This window comes from Schistocerca americana, chromosome 3 (genome assembly GCF_021461395.2).
Source record: "Schistocerca americana isolate TAMUIC-IGC-003095 chromosome 3, iqSchAmer2.1, whole genome shotgun sequence".
NCBI lineage: Eukaryota > Metazoa > Arthropoda > Insecta > Orthoptera > Acrididae > Schistocerca > Schistocerca americana.
This window is the reverse complement of record NC_060121.1, coordinates 459,353,937-459,376,346: the sequence shown is the minus strand read 5'-3', so window position 1 is coordinate 459,376,346 and position 22,410 is coordinate 459,353,937. Positions and strand designations below refer to the sequence as shown.

Genomic DNA, 22,410 nt, shown 5'->3' with positions numbered 1-22,410 from the left:
CTGCGGTGCGAGTCATTGTCTGTCTCTTTGTTGGCGCGCGTCGTTATTGGGATTAGGAGACCTAACTTCTACAAATTCGCCTTGCCGAGAGGGCCCTGCTCTGTTTGAATCCCGCCAGTTCTGATGCAATTGACGTCTGTCGTTATGATCATATCGTCTGTCGTCATTTCGGTAGAATCCGTAGTTTCTTCCTTGTCGGTCACGTGGTGGAGAATTTCTCCCTGAATCGTAACTCCGCGCTGAACTGTTGCGTCTGAAGTTATTCTGTCTCCCCTGGTAATATTTATTTTGGTTCCCGTATTGTCTGTTTATCTTATTGTCTCTGTGATAGTCATTACCACGGAGAGGTGATCTTTCCCTGTAGTTATTACTACTCTGCCAACGGTTGTCATACGGGTGGTGTCTGTTTTGGTCACGATTTGTGTTGTGAGAATAGCCTTGTCGTGTAAAGTTATTACTTCTTTCATCGCGGAATTGCGACGGATGTGAACTGTAATTGCTGTGGTTTCGCGTTCCGCGATTGTCAGTGTCAATTTCTAATTCTTGTAAGAGTCCCTGAAATGCTTCAATGTCGTCTTTGCAACGTCCTGCCAAAATAATATGTCGTAAATGTTCAGGCAGTTTGATTAAGCAAATGCGGATGAGTTCTGAGGGGCTGTATGGGTTTGAAAGATACTGATTCTTATGCAACATGTCTTCAAAATATTTCATAAGACTGGAAAATTCAGATTGTTCGAAACGTTTCATCATTATGATACCATGTTTTACGCGGTCTTGTGTGGCTTGAGACCAATACGCTGAGAGGAAGGCATGGTAAAATTCTCCTTCACTGTGGCAATCGTGAATGACCGATCGCATTCTTACAGCTGGTTCATTCTCTAAGTAGCCACACATAAATTCTAATCTGTGTTCCAACGACCAGTTGGGAGGAAAACAATGAGAGAATTGATGGAGCCATGCTTGTGGATGAATGTCGTTGCCGGAATTCTTAAATGTTTTGAATTTACGTGTAGTAATGAACAGCTTATAGTCAAAATCGTCATGTCGGCTAGTCGCATGTCGGTCATTGTTACGTCGCTTCGGCGGTTCCAACTCAAAATCCAATGCGCCTTGCCAATTTCTTTCATAATTTCCGAAGTGTCCTGTGTTATTATTTTGTGGCTGTTCCGTATTTCTATGTCCCTCTTCCCGTATTGGAGCGCGAGTGTCCTCTGAAATACGTAATTCTTGTATTACCTGTGTCAGCTGATCTTGTACTTCCCGGATTTCTCTTTTGTACTGTGTATTGATTTGATTTTGATTTTGTTTGAATTTCCTAATTTGTTCGCACTCTTCAGTGTCAGTGAAGGCTACAGGTCTTGTGTCATTCAGATCATCATCTACCTTTGTAGATAAGTTAGTGACCTGATCCGAAAGTTCGGCTACTTTCTCCGATAGTGAACACATTTCCTCAGTGTGTTTTTCTGAACCAAGTTTCAGAGTGTCCATTTGTGTTGAAATCGTATCTACTGTGTCCTTTAAGTTTTCCTGAGTTATTGCAAGTTGCGTAACCGAATCGGTAGATGCAACTGAGTCAATTTTAGCCCACAAGGTCTCATGATTTTCATGAACAATGGCTTGCAGTTCTTTTATGGCTGCTTCGTGATTCTGTAATGCATTTTCATGCCGCGAAAAAATAGGTTGAAAATGCTCACAAATTTGTGTTTTTACGTCATTACAGACTTTTTGACATTTCGATTCAATGTTATGTAACTCAGTAGTTAAATCTTCACGCGTTTGTTCAAGAGTTTGTTCCAATGAGTCTAACTTTTGAAGCTGTTGCTGTGTTTGTATCTGATTTTGTTCCATTGTGTCTAACTGTTGCTGTGTTTGTCTCTGGTGTTGTTCCATTGTGTCTAACTTTTCAAGCTTTTGCTGTGTTTGTCTCTGATTTTGTTCCATTTGTTGCATTAATTGCAATAATAATGTATTAGTGTCTGGAATCTGTTTCTCTACGCTTTTCGGCAGTGCATTTGCACCGGCAACATTCACATTTTGACAAGCAGAAAATGTGTCTTGACTTATTTGAGAAAACGGTGATGACCCAAAACCTGAATCTACAGTATTTGCGAAATTGTGTCCTGTCATTTCGGATTCCTGAGGCGAGCTGTTGCCGACCGATCGATCGATAATGCTTCCCTGTTCACTACCTGTTTCACTGTCTACACCATTGTTTGCAGCCCGCTCCATTTCCCTATGCACGATTACCAAATTACTACTTTGAACATCACTTAATTCATTACTCGGTGGCGCTAACACACTGCTTTCATTTTCACTGTCATTTCTCAGTTTACTTTGGAGCCTAGTGTTACGTTTTTCACACGCCATTATTGTCACAGTATTTCACACGACAACACAGAAAAACACAATTTGAAGATCAAAAATAAGAGAACACATTGACATAGCACTGAAAATAATATCTAGTTAATTGCAAGCGCAGCTGCGAAATACTTAGTGCAAATCTACATGCATGCCACAACTGTTTTACTATACAACAATGAAAGACTGCAACTACAAAGGAAATTCTCTCTATAATTACGCGCTAGCAATAAACAAAATCTACACTATTTACACAAACTACAAGAAAAAATCAGAAGATTCCAGTGAGGTATCCTAGGCTAAGGGTCGACATATGAAACGTCCCCTTTGAACAATTTTTACAAGACTGTCCTTAACCTGACACACAATATTTTTAGCGCAACGCAATCTGACTTTCACAATTCCCTACTAAAGAATGGCCCTGACAAACATTAAACTATACCTTTCACAAATCACTTACCTCACAAAAATCTTCGCTGCTCAAGCTACTGCAGTACAGCGAGCGCCACTACTGCCAGCTAAATAGAAGATTCAAACTACTGAAGGCACTAACTACTGATAGGGATAGTTAGCAAATGAAAGATATTAATAGAGAGCAAACAATGTATTTACCTTAATATCATCACAAGTCATAATATATATATCAGTTCATGACAAATTAGAAACCTCCGCCATCTCTCTCCCCACATCCACCACTGCTGGCGGCTCACCTCCAACTGCGCAACGCTACGCGCTGTTCACAGCCAGCTGCCTAACACTACAATGGCGAGTATTACAACAATGCAAAGCAGCCACAGACTGCACACAGCACAGCCAGTGATTTTCATATTGAGCGCTACGTAACGTTGCCAATAAGAAAACATAAACAGCCTACTTACATAGAGAAAACATAAACAGCCTGAGAAAACATAAACAGCCTACTTACATAGAGAAAACATAAACAGCCTACTTACAAACTACACCTGAAGATACGCGGGAGAGAATAGTCAGAGCATGTGCTTCGATAAGTGCCGAAGTGATAAGGAATACCATTCAACCCATGATAAGAGGATTGCAGCACTGCATTGGTACCAATGGTCATCACTTCGAACACCTTCTGCAAATGGACGTTCATGTAACCTTTATGGCCCTCGTTGACTTTCGAAGACCTTACTGTTACACATCATTGGATTCGTCTCGATAGCCGCTATCAGAAAATAAGTACCATACCATAGCATCCCATTAAAAAAAACCGAATTTGACCTTCATATCTCTGAAGCGACCCCGCCTATCAACAAGAAACCAAAGTCATATTGTGGCCCCCGTTGTCCCATGCAACATTTGTCCCACAAACGTATCAGCTCTTATCATACTTTCGGAGTTATTCCAGGTGACAATAGTTAGTGACTCACCCTGTATATTATTAATGGCTACAGCGTCTGAGTTGATGCAGTACCTGCCCATTATCACAATGTATAGCCTTCACACATGCATGCATCAAAAATGACAATACAAAGAAACAACACCAGTCTTTCTATGCCTAGTTTCAAGCATGTACAACCGTATGGATTGTAACAGTGTGACATAAGGGAGTTTGGACCAGCATTTGGCAAGTGCTCGGATAGCGGAAGTTGTTAAAGCGACCTCTAATGACAAACGGGAAATCTGGGTTCAGCACAAATTTTCAATTGTCACAAGTAGCTGACACTAAAATGTATTCAACATATGTGAATTTATTTCAACGTTACGTAATGTTGTAATGTCTTTTACCCTTTTGTCAATATCTATGAATATTTTTCTTCTTTTAAGAAGAGTAAGGTGAATTTGAAGACATCGAAAAAGATATGATTATCGGAAGGACAGACTCAGCATACAGGAAAGTCAAAACAACCTTTGGTGACATTAAAAGCAACGGTGGTAACATTAAGAGTGCAACGGGAATTCCACTGTTAAATGCAGAGGAGAGAGCAGATAGGTGGAAAGAATACATTGAAAGCCTCTATGAGGGTGAAGATTTGTCTGATGTGATAGAAGAAGAAACAGGAGTCGATTTAGAAGAGATAGGGGATCCAGTATTAGAATCGGAATTTAAAAGAGCTTTGGAGGACTTACGGTCAAATAAGGCAGAAGGGATAGATAACATTCCATCAGAATTTCTAAAATCGTTGGGGGAAGTGGCAACAAAACGACTATTCACGTTGCTGTGTAGAATATATGAGTCTGGCGACATACCATCTGACTTTCGGAAAAGCATCATCCACACAATTCCGAAGACGGCAAGAGCTGACAAGTGCGAGAATTATCGCACAATCAGCTTAACAGCTCATGCATCGAAGCTGCTTACAAGAATAATATACAGAAGAATGGAAAAGAAAATTGAGAATGCGCTGGGTGACGATCAGTTTGGCTTTAGGAAAAGTAAAGGGACGAGAGAGGCAATTCTGACGTTACGGCTAATAATGGAAGCAAGGCTACAGAAAAATGAAGACACTTTCATAGGATTTGTCGACCTGGAAAAAGCGTTCGACAATATAAAATGGTGCAAGCTGTTCGAGATTCTGAAAAAAGTAGGGGTAAGCTGTAGGGAGAGACGGGTCATATACAATATGTACAACAACCAAGAGGGAATAATAAGAGTGGACGATCAAGAACGAAGTGCTCGTATTAAGAAGGGTGTAAGACAAGGCTGTAGCCTTTCGCCCCCACTCTTCAATCTGTACATCGAGGAAGCAATGATGGAAATAAAAGAAAGGTTCAGGAGTGGAATTAAAATACAAGGTGAAAGGATATCAGTGATACGATTCGCTGATGACATTGCTATCCTGAGTGAAAGTGAAGAAGAATTAAATGATCTGCTGAACGGAATGAACAGTCTAATGAGTACACAGTGTGGTTTGAGAGTAAGTCGGAGAAAGACGAAGGTAATGAGAAGTAGTAGAAATGAGAACAGCGAGAAACTTAACATCAGGATTGATGGTCACGAAGTCAATGAAGTTAAGGAATTCTGCTACCTGGGCAGTAAAATAACCAATGACGGTCGGAGCAAGGAGGACATCAAAAGCAGACTCGCTATGGCAAAAAAAAGGCATTTCTGGCCAAGAGAAGTCTATTAATATCAAATACTGGCCTTAATTTGAGGAAGAAATTTCTGAGGATGTACGTCTGGAGTACAGCATTGTATGGTAGTGAAACATGGACTGTGGGAAAACCGGAACAGAAGAGAATCGAAGCATTTGAGATGTGGTGCTATAGTCGGATGTTGAAAATTAGGTGGACTGATAAGGTAAGGAATGAGGAGGTTCTACGCAGAATCGGAGAGGAAAGGAATATGTGGAAAACACTGATAAGGAGAAGGGACATTATGATAGGACATCTGCTAATACATGAGGGAATGACTTCCATGGTACTAGAGGGAGCTGTAGAGGGCAAAAACTGTAGAGGAAGACAGAGATTGGAATACGTCAAGCAAATAATTGAGGACGTAGGTTGCAAGTGCTACTCTGAGATGAAGAGGTTAGCACAGGAAAGGAAATCGTGGCGGGCCGCATCAAACCAGTCAGTAGACTGATGACAATAAAAAAAAAAAAAAAAAAAAAAAATAGAAAAGAAAAGGTGAATGGAATCTATTTTAATTCAAAATTCAAATAAAGAATTTACTGTCTCGTCCTTCAGCTTTTATATTAGAAAGTATGCGTTCGGATGCTATCGATTCACTGAGGTGTTTAGTTTCCTGTGCCAACTTCGGCAGCGTTCGTGGTCCTGCGCCGCCAGTTAGAAAAATTCCACATTTCAATTGGTACTCTAGGATTTTCCATCTATTGATCACACGGTCTGCGGATTTCATCTTTTCTCCATTACTACCATCCACACTTCATCAACAGTGTTAGGTGGAAGATATGCCACTGCACCACACGCGCGGCAAAACAATCGGACATCTTCTCTATCCCCCTATTCCTTCGTTGATCCCAGTTCCTATGTTTTCTTCCACAGACGTCGATCGAAATGCAAATTGCAACCAGGAGAAGATTTTTAGGGGAACACTATTTTTACAGTTTTAATTGTAGCCATTTCAAAGTCTAGCACTGCCGTTTTCGGCGACCACCCAGGCATCTTATTTGTCAATGCAGAAAGCAGTCTTTAATATGTGTTTTGACTTTCGTCTGGAACCAATACAAATAAGAGAGGAAACACCTCTCCGATATCAACATGTACGGTGTACAGTTGTTTGAATTGTTTCGAACAACTGCCAGATATCCCATCCATTAGAAAACTTGTTTTCCCACAGGATTTTCTCCGCTTCTTAACAACCGAACACCGGAATCATTTTGTCAGGAGCAGATTGCATTGTTAGTTACTTAAAAGAAAACTATTAGCTTTAGTTACTTTCAAAATGTCTTCGCTCAGCGCTTAGCTGAATGTCCGAACTAGTTGAAGGGTTCTGGGTCATCCCATTAGCTTCCTTTCTTGCTCTACACAATGAAGTCTTGGAGTTCTCATATTCTAGAATATTTATAACGAAATCGATACCTCTGTCTTTGAAATTTAGAAACTCCTCTTTAAAAATATGGAAAACAGACACTGTCTTTCCTTAATGGGTTCTTTTCCTGTATTTATGTATTCGTTTCTTAACCTGCATTTTGCTTCATTAGATGAGCAAGAATGTTGCTGTTCAGCCCTGGTTCAGCCATTTGCAATTTTTAAACGGGCCCGGCACCTACTCCGTTTGGCCCGCTCTTACTCCTTTCGGAATTCACAAGTTGGCGTACTCATCACATTTTCTGTACACGCAGTAGCGATGGCCATTCTTGAGAAGACGCGACTTCTCTTCTGTTGTTGTAACTACATTTTCATTACTCACAGCGTATAGAACTCAAGTAATTTAGGCCTACGAAACTATAAGGAAAGAAAGGCTGTTGGGGAAGGCACTGGTTGACTGGAGCATCCAATGCTGGTGAACGACTAGCGTAATTCGACAGTGGGGGAGGCTGCAGTCGGAAAACCTACGGTGCCAAATTGTCTGGTCGGTACCTGTGGCACCTACAAAAGGCCGGAAACTCCACGGTCGATAAGTTCACGCAGCCAGCCAAGTGTTGCTCAAGCTAAGTCGCAGAGAGGAGCAGATGTGCGCTGAGCCCCAACACCCGAGACCACGAGGTAGGGTGTAGAGGGCTAGGCGTAGGCGAGCAGCAGCTCGCCGGCAGGTCAGGTGCAGGTGCGAATCCTGGAGCCCAGGGTAGGGATCCTGCAGTTGGTTGAAGTCAGCTAGCAGATGGCCTCCTGCTGCTTGAACGTACTACTTCAGTTCCAGGCAGAATAAGCCCACAGACCAATAGTAAGCGGAAGTAGCGTCTAGTAGCAATGGGCTGGATGATCCACACCAGTTCGTGGATTGTCGCGGACTACCTCCGGCTAAGGGCGACGACAGAAAACCCATTGCTGGGGCGGCTGGCATTTGTGGTCTCTCGACGCGGCCCTGCTGTGAGGAGGCACCATTCCTGATCACGTAATCCCAATGTGCATTGCCACATTGGGACGTGGTGTAATCCACGTCATTGCTGTGATGGTGTGGTTCTCGTACTGAGTCGACAGAGTTCCAGCCCTCGCACCGACTACCGGCTCTGAACCCGTGGAGACCAGTCTCGCTTTAGTACCAGGGCGGAGCCTTTCCTTAGCTCGACACCTCTATGGTTCTTGCATCCAGATCAAGACTTGATAGAGAAATACATGACACGCATCAGAATATAGATAGTACAAATGATATGTACCAGGTAAATGTAAATGCTGTGTGGCCAGGGCGTCCCGTCGGGTAGACCGTTCGCCTGGTGCAAGTCTTTCGAGTTGACGCCACTGCGGCGGCTTGCGTGTCGATGGGGATGAAATGATGATGATAAGGACAACACAACACCCAGTCCCTCAGCGGAGGAAATCTCCGACCCAGCCGGGAATCGAACCCGGGCCGGTAGGCATGACATTCCGTCGCGCTAACCACTCAGCTAGCACGGGAGGACATGTACCAGGTAACAAAGATGATGAAATAATTTTAAACACATTTAATGCGGCAGGTATAAAATCACAATTGTAAACTACTAGCGCCAAGTGAACATGAGCAATGTGAATATGTCAATACGGATTTGAAGGTAATACTTCCTCCAAAAGTAAGACTACCAACCACTCACACCAGTTGGCGCTGCGTAATCTCATGGAAGAAAGTTTTATTCTTGTTTAGATTTACACGTTACATTTGATTGCAGAATGCCATTATTAATTACGAAGAGAGAACCACACAAGGGTAATTGGCAAACAACTGATAGAAAAATAACAAAAGTGGTAAACGCACTGACATATAAGCCACTACTAGATGAAGTTAAAACCAAATGACCAAATATAAAATGCAAAAATTTTATGTAAAAATACACGGCAATGTGATGAAAAGCCATAAACCGATAAAACAACATGATTCTGCTAAACACAAACGCACACAGTCGTGTGTTGCCTCTGCATATGCATGGAGATGAACTACAGCTCAACAGAACGGAAAGGTTAATAAAGCTAAACAGCTGAGGCATGATGCACATCAGAATAACAGAAACAATAGCGATTGACGCAAGTGGATACCAAAAGGAATACTAGTAACAACAAAAGCAATAAATTACCAAACAGGATAGATAAACTGGGTAGATATTCTTTTATTAAACTTAGAAAATGCTTTTAAATGACAGAATCATGGCTGAACAGCAACATTCTTGCCCACCTACTGAAGTAAACGTGCAGATTAAGAAACGAATACATAAATACAGGAAAAGAGCTCATTAAGGAAAGATAGTGTTTGTTTTCCATATTTTTAAAGAGGAGTTTCTAGATTACAAAGACAGAGGTATAGATTTCGTTACAAATATTCCAAAATATGAGAACTCTAAGACTGCATTGTGTAAAGCAAGGAAGGAAGTTACTGGGATGACCCAGAACCCTGCAAGTAGTTCGGACATTCAACAGAACAGAAAGATTAATAAAGATAAAATAAAAATAAAAATTTCTTCCGTGGGATTATGCAGCGGTATTACTCAGCATGCCATCTGTTGTGAGCAGTTCTTACGCTTAATTTTTGGAGGCAATATTTCCTTCAAATATGTATTGACGTTATTCTTGTTAACTTGAGAGTAGTAGCTAACAACAGCGATTTGGTACCTGCACTGTAATGTGTGACGTATATTTCTATATCACATTTGATCTGGAATACCATTTGCTTATGATGGTTGTATAAAATATTTTTTTGACAGGTAATTTGATAACAGGCTAAGCCCGAAAAGCCTGATTTAATAAAGAGCTTCAAATAACATATGTTGACTTTTTTAGCCACCTACCAGCATTGGTTATAATTTTCATGTCCTCCAATAGTTGCAGCAGCATATCAGTTAGGTACTGTAGATACCTGCGGCTATTGAGAATTCCATCATTAAAACAGGGGCCAATGACGCGGTTTTTCCAAAGCGCACACCACACTTTCACAGATAGAGGACGTTTCTTTATCAACGTCTCTCAGTCAGAGTGGATTTTGTGCTAAACAGTGCGTATTACTACGATGTGTTTCCCCATGTTTTCTAACCGATGCTTCACCCGCAAACAAAATCTTACATAAAAACATCTGATCATTTTGTAGTTTTCGTAGACACTATTCCGAGAACTATAACAGATTTTGAAAGTCGTTGCATGGAGCTGCTGATGGAGTGAAACGTGCAGTGGAATGTGGTACTCGCAAACACTTCTTCGGCTGATCTCACTAACACGTTGAAGCTGACTTGTAAAGACATGCCAGTTGTGTGTTACTGCTACTAAAACGTTACTTACGTATCTGTCGTCAGTTGCTGTTCTTTTATATAGGAGTAAATTATTCTTCATACGTCCAGTTTCTTGAATTTTTCTTTACAATGTTGCAAAGACAGATCACAAGGGCCTCGCTAGACTAGGATATCTTTGAGCATACAACCGCACCACTGGTCTGAACAGTTAAAATAACCATCTTTACATGCAACATAACTTGCCAACGACTAAAACAGAACTCTGGAAATGGTAATCGCTTTTTTGTCTACGCGTGAGGCCACAACTGATTTTGATAGCCCAGTCCAATACCAGTTCCCCGAGGATCAGTTTTTTTTTTTTTACACAAGTTGTGTCTTACAGCAGCTGTTCTGATTTCATCAGCACGATGAATATTATCAGTACCCTCTTAATACTTTCAGTGCTTTTTGTGGTGTCACCGCCAGACACCACACTTGCTAGGTGGTAGCTTTAAATCGGCCGCAGGTCTCGAGATACGATATAGCACTCGCCCCAGTTGTACGGACGACATTGCTAGCGACTACACTGACGAAGCCTTTCTCTCATTTGCCGAGAGACAGTTAGAATAGCCTTCAGCTAAGTCAATGGCTACGACCTAGCAAGGCGCCATTAACCATTTTAAGATAGAGTCTCACTTGTATCATCAAGGAGTGCTGTATTCAAATGAAGGATTAAAAGTTAAGTATTATAGCAGCTACGTACTTTTCTTGCTACCATTCATTACGTATCCTGTTTCAGACCTCTATCTAGCCTACGTGAGATTACGCGTGCCTTTCGGCTACTTCAGTGTGGCGTAGCTGTCTTGTTACGCCACAACACTTTTAATAGAGAGAACAATTGCGATCTCCTTATGGATGTTAGTGACCCCTTAACGAAGAGGTGAGGGAAATTTCTTAAGAAAATTTGTTTAAAAATCTTAACCTCGTCAATTAATGAGTGCGAAGTTGTTTTATTGTAACCACGTCGGCGATTCGTCTTGTGGAAACAGTATGAAGTGACACTTGGTTGAACGTTATTACACTCCACCGTTTTTCAGCCCTGGGACAGCCAGAAAATTTCCTAATTACTCTTAACCCTATGCATGTGATTAGCAAATATTTTATCACCAGCTATAGACTGTATCGAGAGTCTTTACCAGTAAAAGTAAGAGCAAGTGTAGCTACATAGAGTATACAGGGTTCTTGCCAATCCATTCTATTGAATCCCCTATCTCTTTCTTTATAAATGAATATCGGGGTTTTAACGCTTTGTAATATTTATTACATTAAACTTACAGTTATAAATGATATGTCAAATGAAAGAGTAACTCAAGTTGTGTTTTCTACCAGTGCGCATGCGCAGCGCGCAATCCGCCAGGCAGCAGTAGTAGCGAAGATGGCGACTAGTGAACAGAAAGCATTTTGTGTTTTGTAGTTTGTAAATATCGAATCTGTAGTTACCGTGCAACGTGCGTTCCAGCTGATTCGGTTGTGATCCTCCAAGTGATAATAACATTCATAGATGGTATCATCAATTTGAAGATACTGGCTGCCTTTGTAAAGGGAAGAGTACAGGACGGCCACAAGTTAGTGAAGAGGCTGTTGAGCGAGGGAGAGAGTCATTCAGTCATAGCCCAAAGAAATCGGTCCAGAAGGCTACTCGTGAATTACAAGTTCCTGTGTCGGCTGTTTGGAAAGTTTTAAGAAAATGCGTGCAACTGCGTCCTTACCGTTTACAGTTATTACAGGCTCTAAAGCCGGCAGACCATGGATTACGCGCCAACTTCACAAACGAAATTTTGTTTCATGACGACGAAGATTTTCTGGATCATGTTGTCTTCAGTGATGAATCCACCTTTCACCTTAGTGGACATATTAACACTCACAATGTGTGCGTCTGGGGTTCAGAAAATCCTCATGAGGTTTTTATTGTGCCATATCCCGGCGGAAAGTTTATGGGACTTTCTGTTTTGGTGAACCTACTGTAACTGGCACTTCTTACCTTGATACACTAGAGCAATGGCTCTTCCCTCAGTTGGAAGATGGTAAGAACTTCATTTTCCAGCAAGATGGTGCGCCACCTCACAGGCGATTGGTTGAACTTCACTGTACCCAAGCGCTGGATAGGCCGCAACGGGCCCAATGACAGTGCTTGCTTTGCATGGCCTTCACGTTCACCCGACCTAACGCCATGTGATCTTTTCCTTTTTAGCTTCATCAAGGATAGTGTGTACGTGCCTCCGCTACCAGCAGACCTCCTCGAATTAAGAAACTGGAGTGAAGCAGCTATTGCTACAATCACTGAAGACACACTTATCAATGTTTGGGAAGAACTCAGCTATAGACTTGATGTGTGCTGTGTTACAAATGGTGCTCACATTGGACATTTATAAGGTTCTTGGCGAAACTGTTTGAGCTGCTCTTTCATTTTACATATCACTTATAACTGCAAGTTTAAAATAATAAATGTTATAAAGCGTTAAAACCCCAATATTCATTTATAAACACCCTGTCTACTTCTCGTCAGTTTAATGAAAGAAATTGTAGCTTCCTGGTAAGTCCAGCACTTGCTCTTGTGCTTTATTCCACACAGACTTACTTCATACACATTAACCACTCTAAACCTGCAACATGACAACCCAACCACGACTCAAATGAAGTCGAGCTTTTACATGGACCTGAAAATCGATTGCGGTACATGAGATCCTGCAGACAGAGCTGCATTCCAGTGTCTATGGTATGTTGGATTACATGACCAACCAAACTCCTAATCGTCAAACTGATTTGCAAACTCCGAATTTAAGAGGCCCATAAAGACCCACAAAAATACATAAGTCGTGTTCCACGGATCCTGTGGAGAACAGTATCTGTAACATGGGAAGAAGTCAAGGATGTACATTTTTAGATACTGTACAATGAACTTATTTAACTTCATTAAATATCACAGTACGAGATTGATAATGTTAATTATATTATTTTAGGAGTTCCTGTGATTATACTCTTTAACGAAATATGAAGAGTTTCTGGTTCTTGTCTCTAGCTAATTTCTCTAATCTTCATTGTTTCGTTGTTTGTTAGAAGCTATTTCTTGTCTGCAAATGCTTATTTATTTGCTTTATTTTCTTTCCTCTAATTTTTATTTTTGCTATTCCTTTTTGGTTTTAGTTTTTATCTGTCATGAAATTAGCCTTGCTTACATTAAACCTCAATGATACTCTTCTAAAATATTTGACAATTTATTCACCATTTTCTGCAGATGATTTTCGTTGTCAGCAAGGCTGCACCGGTAACACTTTCCCTTTCACTGCATACCCATCATGAGAGAGCAGACGAAAGGGCAATATTTGATCAATGAAAATGTTGAAATAATCATTCTGGTTCATGTTCACAGTATCCTGAACGAGTGAGATGAAGTCCTAGTACAAAAAAAGCATCACAGAATCACCTCCAACTAGAACTACAGTCCTGAAACACTGCAGGTTCCGCAATAGGACGTTGTGGCGTCTCACGCCTTATATTACTTGAGAAGCGACAAAATCTTAACTCGCCGAACCACATTACACACGTCCAGTCAGGTACTTTCCAGATACTGTGTTGTTTGGCCCACTGTGCCGCTGTGAGGAATAGCCTTTAAGCTGTACCGGACTCCAGATGTCCATTGTTGGTAATTCTTTTCACAATGTTCGCTCACGAACTGTTTGAGATGGACCTGCACTCACTGACAGCAACAACTTCTGTCGAACGTGAAACAGGTAGTCATTTACAAGACGCGACACTCAGCTCTGGTTCCAATCCGTCCTCTTCGCTACCACTGCTCTTAATCTGTTTTGCATGATTGCTAGTGATGAACCATTTCTTGTAGCCACATGGGAAAGTCCTCGTTGATGAACCAAAATGGTTTTCAACTTCATTCGCAGTGTTGTCATGAACAGGTCAAAACAAGATAGCTCCTTTCTGCCATGTCTGCACGTCGACCCACGTCACTGTTCGGACTCCTTACACTATCTCATCAAAATATCCGACACCAATGTGTAACGTGGAATTGTCCGCTAGATGTCATGAGAAGCGGAACAGCCAGTATAAAAAGAGGCGTAAATTGTGGTGGAGTCAACAGAGAAGCAATAACAGCAGAATGGTGGTCGGGAGAGCTCAGTTACGTCGAAAGAGGTGTATGCATTTGATATCGTTTGATTAACAAATCCATCAGGGTTATTTCAACCTTTTTAATGCTGCTCAAGTCGACTGTTGATGAGGTGACTGTGAAATGCAAACGTGAAGGAACAACAGCAGCTAAACAAAGACCAGGCAGACCTCATATGATGATGGACAGTGACACTGAAGCATTGCGAAGGTTGGTTGAACATGTTGTTGTTGTGGTATTCAGTCCAGAGACTGGTTTGATGCAGCTCTCCATGCTACTCTATCCTGTGCAAGCTTCTTCATCTCCCAGTACCTACTGCAACCTGCATCCTTCTGAATCTGTTTAGTGTATTTATCGCTTGGTCTCTCTCTACGATATTTTACCCTCCAAGAAGCCCTCTAATACTAAATTGGCGATCCCTTGATGCCTCAGAATATGCCCTACCAACCGATCCCTTCTTCTAGTCAAGTTGTGCCACAAATTTCTCTTCTCTCCAATTCTGTTCAATACCTCCTCATTAGTTATGTGATCTACCCATCTAATCTGCAGCATTCTTCTGTATCACCATGTTTCGAAAGCTTCTATTCTCTTCTTGTCTAAACTATTTATCGTCCACGTTTCACTTCCATACATGGCTACACTCCATACAAATACTTTCAGAAACGACCTCCTGACACTTAAATCTATACTAGATGTTAACAAATTTCTCTTCTTCAGAAACGCTTTTCTTGCCATTGCCAGTCTACATTTTATATCCTCTCTACTTCGACCATCATCAGTCATTTTGCTCCTCAAATAGCAAAATTCATTTACTACTTTAAGCGTCTTATTTCCTAATCTAATTCCCGCAGCATCACCCGATTTAATTCAACTACGTTCCATTATCCTCGTTTTGCTTTTGTTGATGTTAATTTATATCTTCCTTTCAAGACACTGTCCATTCCGTTGAGCTGCTCCTCCAGGTCCTTTGTTGTCTCTGACAGAATTACTATGTCATCGGCGGACCTCAAAGTTTTTATTTCTTCTCCTTGGATTTTAATACCTACTCCGAATTTTTCTTTTGTTTCCTTTACTGCTTGCTCAATATATGGTTGAACATAATCGCATGAAAACAGTATAAGGAATCACTCGTGAGTTCCAAAGTGATACCAGCAGCCCGGCTCACAGGATGGCTGTGCGTTGAGAGATAAAAGAAAGGACTAGAATGGTCGAGCAGCTACTCGTAAGCTACACATTTCTATAGTCAGTGGTAAGTGACGCTTGGGATGATGTAAAGAGCGGCGTTGCTAGACGGTGGGTAACTAAAAGCGAATAATTTGGAGTGAGGAATCATGCTATACTAGAGAATATAGTAGAGAGTAACAATCCAATATAAGGGTTTGGGTTGGCAAATGTCAGGAGAGCGTTACCTGTCATCGTGTGTAGCGCCAACATGAAGTGCGGAGGAGGAGACATTGCAGATGGCGATGTTTTCCGCGGTTACGGTGTGGTCACCTTATTGCGCTGAAGAAAACTTTAAATGCTGAAGGGTATGAACACATTTTATAGCTTTGTGTGTGTGTACAGTAGAGGAACACTTCGGAACGGTAATTTTTTGTGCCAGCTTCACAGTGCACCCTGTCGTAAAGCTGCATCTGTGATGCAATGATTTGTGGATACTAACATTCCTGAAATTGACTACCTGCCCAGAGTCCTGGTCTGAATCCAATGGAAAACCTTTGGGACGAGTTAGATCTTCGAGTTCGCTCCAGACCCTAGCGTCCAGCATCACTACTTTCGGTTGTTTTGGCTTTTGAGGAATGAAGGGCTGCCCTTTCTGCACAGACTTTCAAGACAACTCACTGGAAGTGTCCCCAGAAGTGTTGAAGCCATCATACCAGTGTGTGGTAGACACATCCCATATCAAGTTCACTAATAGGTGTCCAGATACTTGTGATCAGACAGTGTACACCCCATTTCATTGCCATGACTCACGTGGAATGTCACGCAACCGTCTTATATCAGTTCCAAACTGTCTAGAGCGTTCCTAAGAGATCGAGGTGCTCTTTTGAGGAGTAGCGTAACATTTCGTCTGTAGAGCTTATGGCAAAGAAGAACCTTCGTGCCTTGCCGCCATTCTCATTTTTGCTTTACTTATGCTTTCATTAGTTTACACAGCTATTCCGAGTTTCTACATTACAACTCACTTTGGTGTCCAGATGAAAACCGTAGCAGCAGCAGCTGCCGTGGCGCTGCTGGTGGCGCTGGCGTCGTCGCCGACGGTCGGGCAGAGGCTGCCAGGAGAGAGTTTGCCTCGCTCCTACAAGGTCACGCTGGCGCCCAACCTCAACGAGGGGTAAGTGCTCGGCACTTTCCGTTTGCTTTTAAACTTCCTGTCGTGCTGGTTTCGGAGGGAGTGAGCTTCCTGCATAAATTTCACTTCATTGTTTGAGGTGCATATGCGTTTCTCTGCAGCTAATTCACACAAATATTCCATGTTCTCATTAGCTGGAAGCATTTAATTCAAAGAACAGTTTTTCCTCAATTATACTGAGATACACTCTAAGATGAGAACAACTATTCATCAGAAAGAAAGTAAAATGAGACAGTAATCGGTAGATGTCATGTACATTTAAAAACAAACACATGATTGCAGTTTAAGAAAAATTGGATGGTTTATTGAAGAGAAAAACCTTCGAAAATTGAGCAGTTCAAGAACGTGTTTATCCATCTTTCGCCCTTGTGAAAGAATTTATTCTTCCTGGCACTGATTGATAGATTTGTTGACGTCCTTCTGAGGGATACTGTGCCACATTCAGTCCAATTGACGAGTCAGATCGTCAAAATCCCGCGCTGGTTAAAGGGCCCAGTACATAATGCTCCAGTAAACGTTCTAATTGGGGAGAGATGTGGCGACCTTGTTGGCCAAGGTAGGGCTTGGTAAGCATGGAGACAAACAGTAGAAACTCTCGCCATGTGTGGGCAGGCATCATCTTACTGAAATGTAAGTCCAGGAGGGCTTGCTATGAAGGGGAACAAAATGGAGTGTAGAATGTCATCGACATAGCACTGTGCTGTAAGGGTGACGCAGATGACAACCAAGTGGGGCCTGCTATGAAAATAAATGGGACCTTAGACCATCAATCCTCGCTGTTGAGCAGTATGGTGGGGAATGACAGTCAGATTGGTAAGGTCGGTATCCACCTTTGTTCAGGGCATCTCCAGACGCATCTTTGGCATGGAATCTTACTAAATGGAGTAGAATTGTTTTCAGTGAGGAGTCCCACTTCGAAGTGAGCCCCAATGCCAAGTGATGATGTGTGTGGAGATGCCCCAGATGTGTGTGAGAGTTTTTGTCTGGGATCTCCTCTCAAACCCCTGGATCAACGTAAACTAAATTTGGAACAGAAGTGGGAAGCTATGTGAGGATCGTCACTATGGGACTTCTAATCTCTTAGCTTCAATAGGAGTGGAGATGGACACAGATGTGTTTTTTCCAGTGCCTAGGACATAGGCTGTCCTATAGGAAAGGCAGATTGCGCAGCCTGCCTTATCGACCTGCTTTGCAGCACAGCCTGCATGTGATGAGCAAGATACTGTTTTTCCCACTCCCATATGTAGGCTGTCCTGCACGGCATGCATGCTGTGTTGGAGTAGTACTGACCCGTCTTATCGACCTACTTTGCAAGACAGCCTGTATGTTGGTGATAAGAAATGGTTTCAGAGCTCTACATGTAGAAGGGATGTCTAGGGAAAGATAGAGGCAGGAGGGGATGAGTATAGAGAAGGGGAAGGGGGTGGGGATGGAGACAAGGGGAAGAGGAGAACGATGGAGAGTGGAGGAGAAGAACATGGTCATCACATCATCACAAAGAAGAAGGAAAGGAGACGGACAGAGAGAGGGGTGGAGGAGATAGACAGAGAGAGGGAGTAGGAAGAGACAGATGGGAGGAGGAGACAGGCAGAGATGGGTGGACAGTGACATGGAGGGAGAGGTGGAAACAGAGAGGAGTGAGGAGTTCTCGCTGCATTATGGTCGTCAACGATACTCATTCATGTTCCTATAACATGTTTTCTACTGCCATCCAATCACATTCCATGATTTAACATCTTTTTTCTTGGTATCCAGTAAATAACTTCCTTGGTCCACCCTCCTCCACCTCATTTTCGTTACTTCCATTCCAATCTGTTATCTGATTGATTTCTTGGTTTCATATGATTCTTGATAATTCTCAAAATGTTTCTCACCATTTCTCAGTGAGTAACCCACGATATTTGAGTAGTTTCCGCATTACAAGTCGATGTCTCATTGACCTAAGTCAAATCTTTTAATGCACGCAAATCTCAAATATTATATCCACAAACATTGGAATCTTCCTTTTGAATACTCTATTTAGATAACCAAAAGTACAGCAAAACACTTTTAGAGTCCCGTTTATTTCTTTTCTTGTCCATCTGGTGATATTCAACTATTCTAGATACAAAAACTCATCAACATGCGCTACGACTTTATTATTAATTTGGGCTATTATCGATGCATTACTTATCAGTTACTTTAATTTTATTTTAATCGATTCTCTGGATTACTTTAAAATTCTCTCTGATAAATACCCCCATTCATTAATGAATGGTGTAAAGCAAAACTTGTGGATCCTGATCCTGGAGATTTGATATCTGTATGATTAACATGTGTTTGGTGTCTGTTATTCATAAAATAGAGTCATAAAAAATGTCTATGGAATTGCATTGAAAAGACGCAAGAGAGTGTTAAAAGAATCATCTCTGCTTTTCAGTGTGATACATGATTGTTGGGAGTAGCATAAGTGGTGAAACATATATCAGTGCTTTGCAAAGAAGAGTACTCAATGCCATAAACAGCATGGGAAGAAAACACACTAACAACCAACCAGTATTAAACACATAAGCACGTTGAGTAAAAGCCTTAAAAGGTATTGAATTGGAAAAACACACAACAGTTTTTGCTGACTAGAAACAATATAAAAAAAACCTACTACGGTGTACATTAACAACCTTTCTTGATTATAGCCAAATATACATAAACACAAAGTTATTTAAGTTACAGCTTCCAGATGAGCAGGAATTCGTTATGAATGGATGAGGTCTTAGCGCCTTGTATTTTAAACAGTACAGCCATTGGTGCCTTAGACTTTCACAGACATAGCAGAGGCTAACAGTCAAATAACCCGTAGGTAAGCTGGGAGGGGAAAGAAGCAATCCGAACCACAGATTTACTCTGACTCCCCCACCCCACTAGTCCTCAAAAGGGGACAAACGGACCACCCTTTCTAATATTACCACCATCCTGCGGGTGGGCAGACGAGAATGAATGGCGGGAAACCCCCAAAATATACGGCTGGTATAATTAACAAGAATAAGTAAATTGAATTCAATTAAACTTCATAAAATCTGTTAACAATCAATACTCAACTTCTGGTGCGTTACGACTCCCAGGACTGAACCAACGCAGTACCTCCAAATACTCTGGCGAGCGGGCAGCCGTTTCAACGGACACAGGAAGGCGCGCCAATTTTCAGAACCTCCTCGCCGGTCGACAGCATACGACCAAACTGCAAATTAGACCCCTCGCGGACCCACGCTCAGGAAGATTCCTTTCGCGACGCGCAGTTAACGCCCAAACCACGGAGCCGCTGCTCGCGTCGCTTACGCTGATGCCGCGGTCTGCGTGCTGTCCCTCTAGCACCGGCAGAGAAGTCGCTTCTTGATGCCCTGACTGCCAACTCTCGACGAGAGTCCATACAGCCACCTCTTAAACCCACACAAACAGCCCACCTTCCCCCTTTCCCGCTAGAGGGAGACACCGAAGCCGTCAATTGCGACAACGGCGCCACCGCCAGAAAACGGAGGGCAACTGCTTCACCTACGCGCTGCGGCGCGCTTTTCAAAGCTAACTTTACTACGGCACAATGTTACGTGAATGTTGGTCTTCTTGAAACTGTTGGCTACCTTCTCAACAACATTCCCCAGGTATGGCATGCTGGTATATTTTATATTCCCGTGAATATTTTCAAATTAGAATGTGTCCTTTGTTAACTTCCTGTGTTGTATGACAAGTTACAGAAGATGTTGCTTGGCACTGTGACGGAGGAAACCATGTAAAAAGGGTGGAAAATCGTAATGTGTAACCAAAGGAGCGGTTATTTTCTACACAATCACAAAATATGTATATACAGGGTGAGTCACCTAACGTTACCGCTGGATATATTACGTAAACCACATCAAATACTGACGAATCGATTCCACAGACCGAACGTGAGGAGAGGGGCTAGTGTAATTGGTTAAGACAAACCATAAAAAAATGCACGGAAGTATGTTTTTTAACACAAACCTAGGTTTTTTAAATGGAACCCCGTTAGTTTTGTTAGCACATCTGAACATATAAACAAATACGTAATCAGTGCCGTTTGTTGCATTGTAAAATGTTAATTACATCCGGAGATATTGTAACCTAAATTTGACGCTTGAGTACCACTCCTCCGCTGTTCGATCGTGTCTATCGGAGAGCACCGAATTACGTAGGGATCCAAAGGGAACGGTGATGGACCTTAGGTACAGAAGAGACTGGAACAGCACTTTACCTCTACATGCTAACACCTTTTTATTGGTCTTTTTCACTGACTCACATGTACATTACCATGGGGGGTGAGGTACACGTACACACGTGGTTTCCGTTTTCAATTACGGAGTGGAATAGAGTGTGTCCCGACATGTCAGGCCAATAGATGTTCAATGTGGTGGCCATCATTTGCTGCACAGAATTGCAATCTCTGGCGTAATTAATGTCGTACACGCCGCAGTACATCTGGTGTAATGTCGCCGAAGGCTGCCACAATACGTTGTTTCATATCCTCTGTGGTTGTAGGCACATCGCGGTACACATTCTCCTTTAACGTGCCCCACAGAAAGAAGTCCAGAGGTGTAAGATGAGGAGAACGGGCTGGCCAATTTATGCGTAATCCACGTCCTATGAAACGCTCGTCGAACGTGTACCTCACCCCTCATGGTAATGTACATGTGCGTCAGTGAAAAAGACCAATAAAAAGGTGTTAGCATGTGGACGTAATGTGCTGTTCCAGTCTCTTCTGTACCTAAGGTCCATCACCGTTCCCTTTGGGTCCCTACGTAATTCGATGCTCTCCGATACACACGATCGAACAGCGGAGGAGTGGTACTCAAGCGTCAACTTTAGGTTACAATATCTCCGGATGTAATTAACATTTTACAATGCAACAAAAGGCACTGATTGCGAATTTGTTTATATTTTCAGATGTGCTAACAAAACTAACGGGGTTCCATTTAAAAAAAACGTAGGTTTGTGTTAAAAAACATACTTCCGTGCATTTTTTTATGGTTTGTATTAACCAATTACACTAGCCCCTCCCCTCACGTTCGATCTGTGGAATCGATTCGTCAGTATTTGATGTGGTTTACGAAATACATCCAGCGGTAATGTTAGGTGACTCACCCTGTGTACATTCATAACTGTTTTCGGATATACACTGAGATGCCGAAAGCCATGGTATAGCGATATGCACATATACAGATGGCGGTAGTGTCGCGTACACAAGGTATAGAAGGGCAGTGTAATGGCGGAGCTGTCATATGTACTCAGGTGATTCACGTGAAAAGGTTTCCGACGTGGTTGCGACCGCACAGCGAGAATTAACAGACTCTGAACGCGAAATGTTAGTTGGAGCCAGACGCATTCTATTTCTGAAATCATTACAGAATTAAATATTCCGAGAACCATAGCGTCAATAGGGCGCCGAGAATACCGCATCCAGGCTATTTCCTCTCACCACAGACAACGCAGCGGCCGACGGCCGTCACTTAGCGAGCGAGAGCAGTGGCATTAGCGTAGAGTGGCCAGTGCTAACAGACAAGCAAAACTGTGTCAAACAACCGCAAAAAAGCATTGTCGGACGTTCGAGGAACGTATCCATTAGGACATTGCGGCGAAATTTTCGTTAATGGGCTATGGCAGCAGACAACCGAAGTGTGTTGCTAACTGCGCGTCATCGCCTGCATCGCCTCTCCTGGGCTATTGACCATATCGATTAAACCCTAGACGACTAGAAAACAGTGGCCTGCTCAGAAGAA

General features: G+C 42.2%; 1 protein-coding gene across 1 annotated transcript in view; it reads left to right on the top strand.

Annotated features, from left to right (window-relative positions):
• The first annotated feature begins 16,490 nt into the window (after positions 1 to 16,490).
• Positions 16,491 to 22,410, top strand: part of LOC124606154 (aminopeptidase N-like) — a 191,009-nt gene continuing 185,089 nt past the window's right edge. Inside the window, exon 1 of the mRNA XM_047138119.1 lies at positions 16,491 to 16,627. Coding sequence (XP_046994075.1) covers positions 16,491 to 16,627 — 137 coding nt within the window. The remainder of the gene's footprint in view (positions 16,628 to 22,410) is intronic.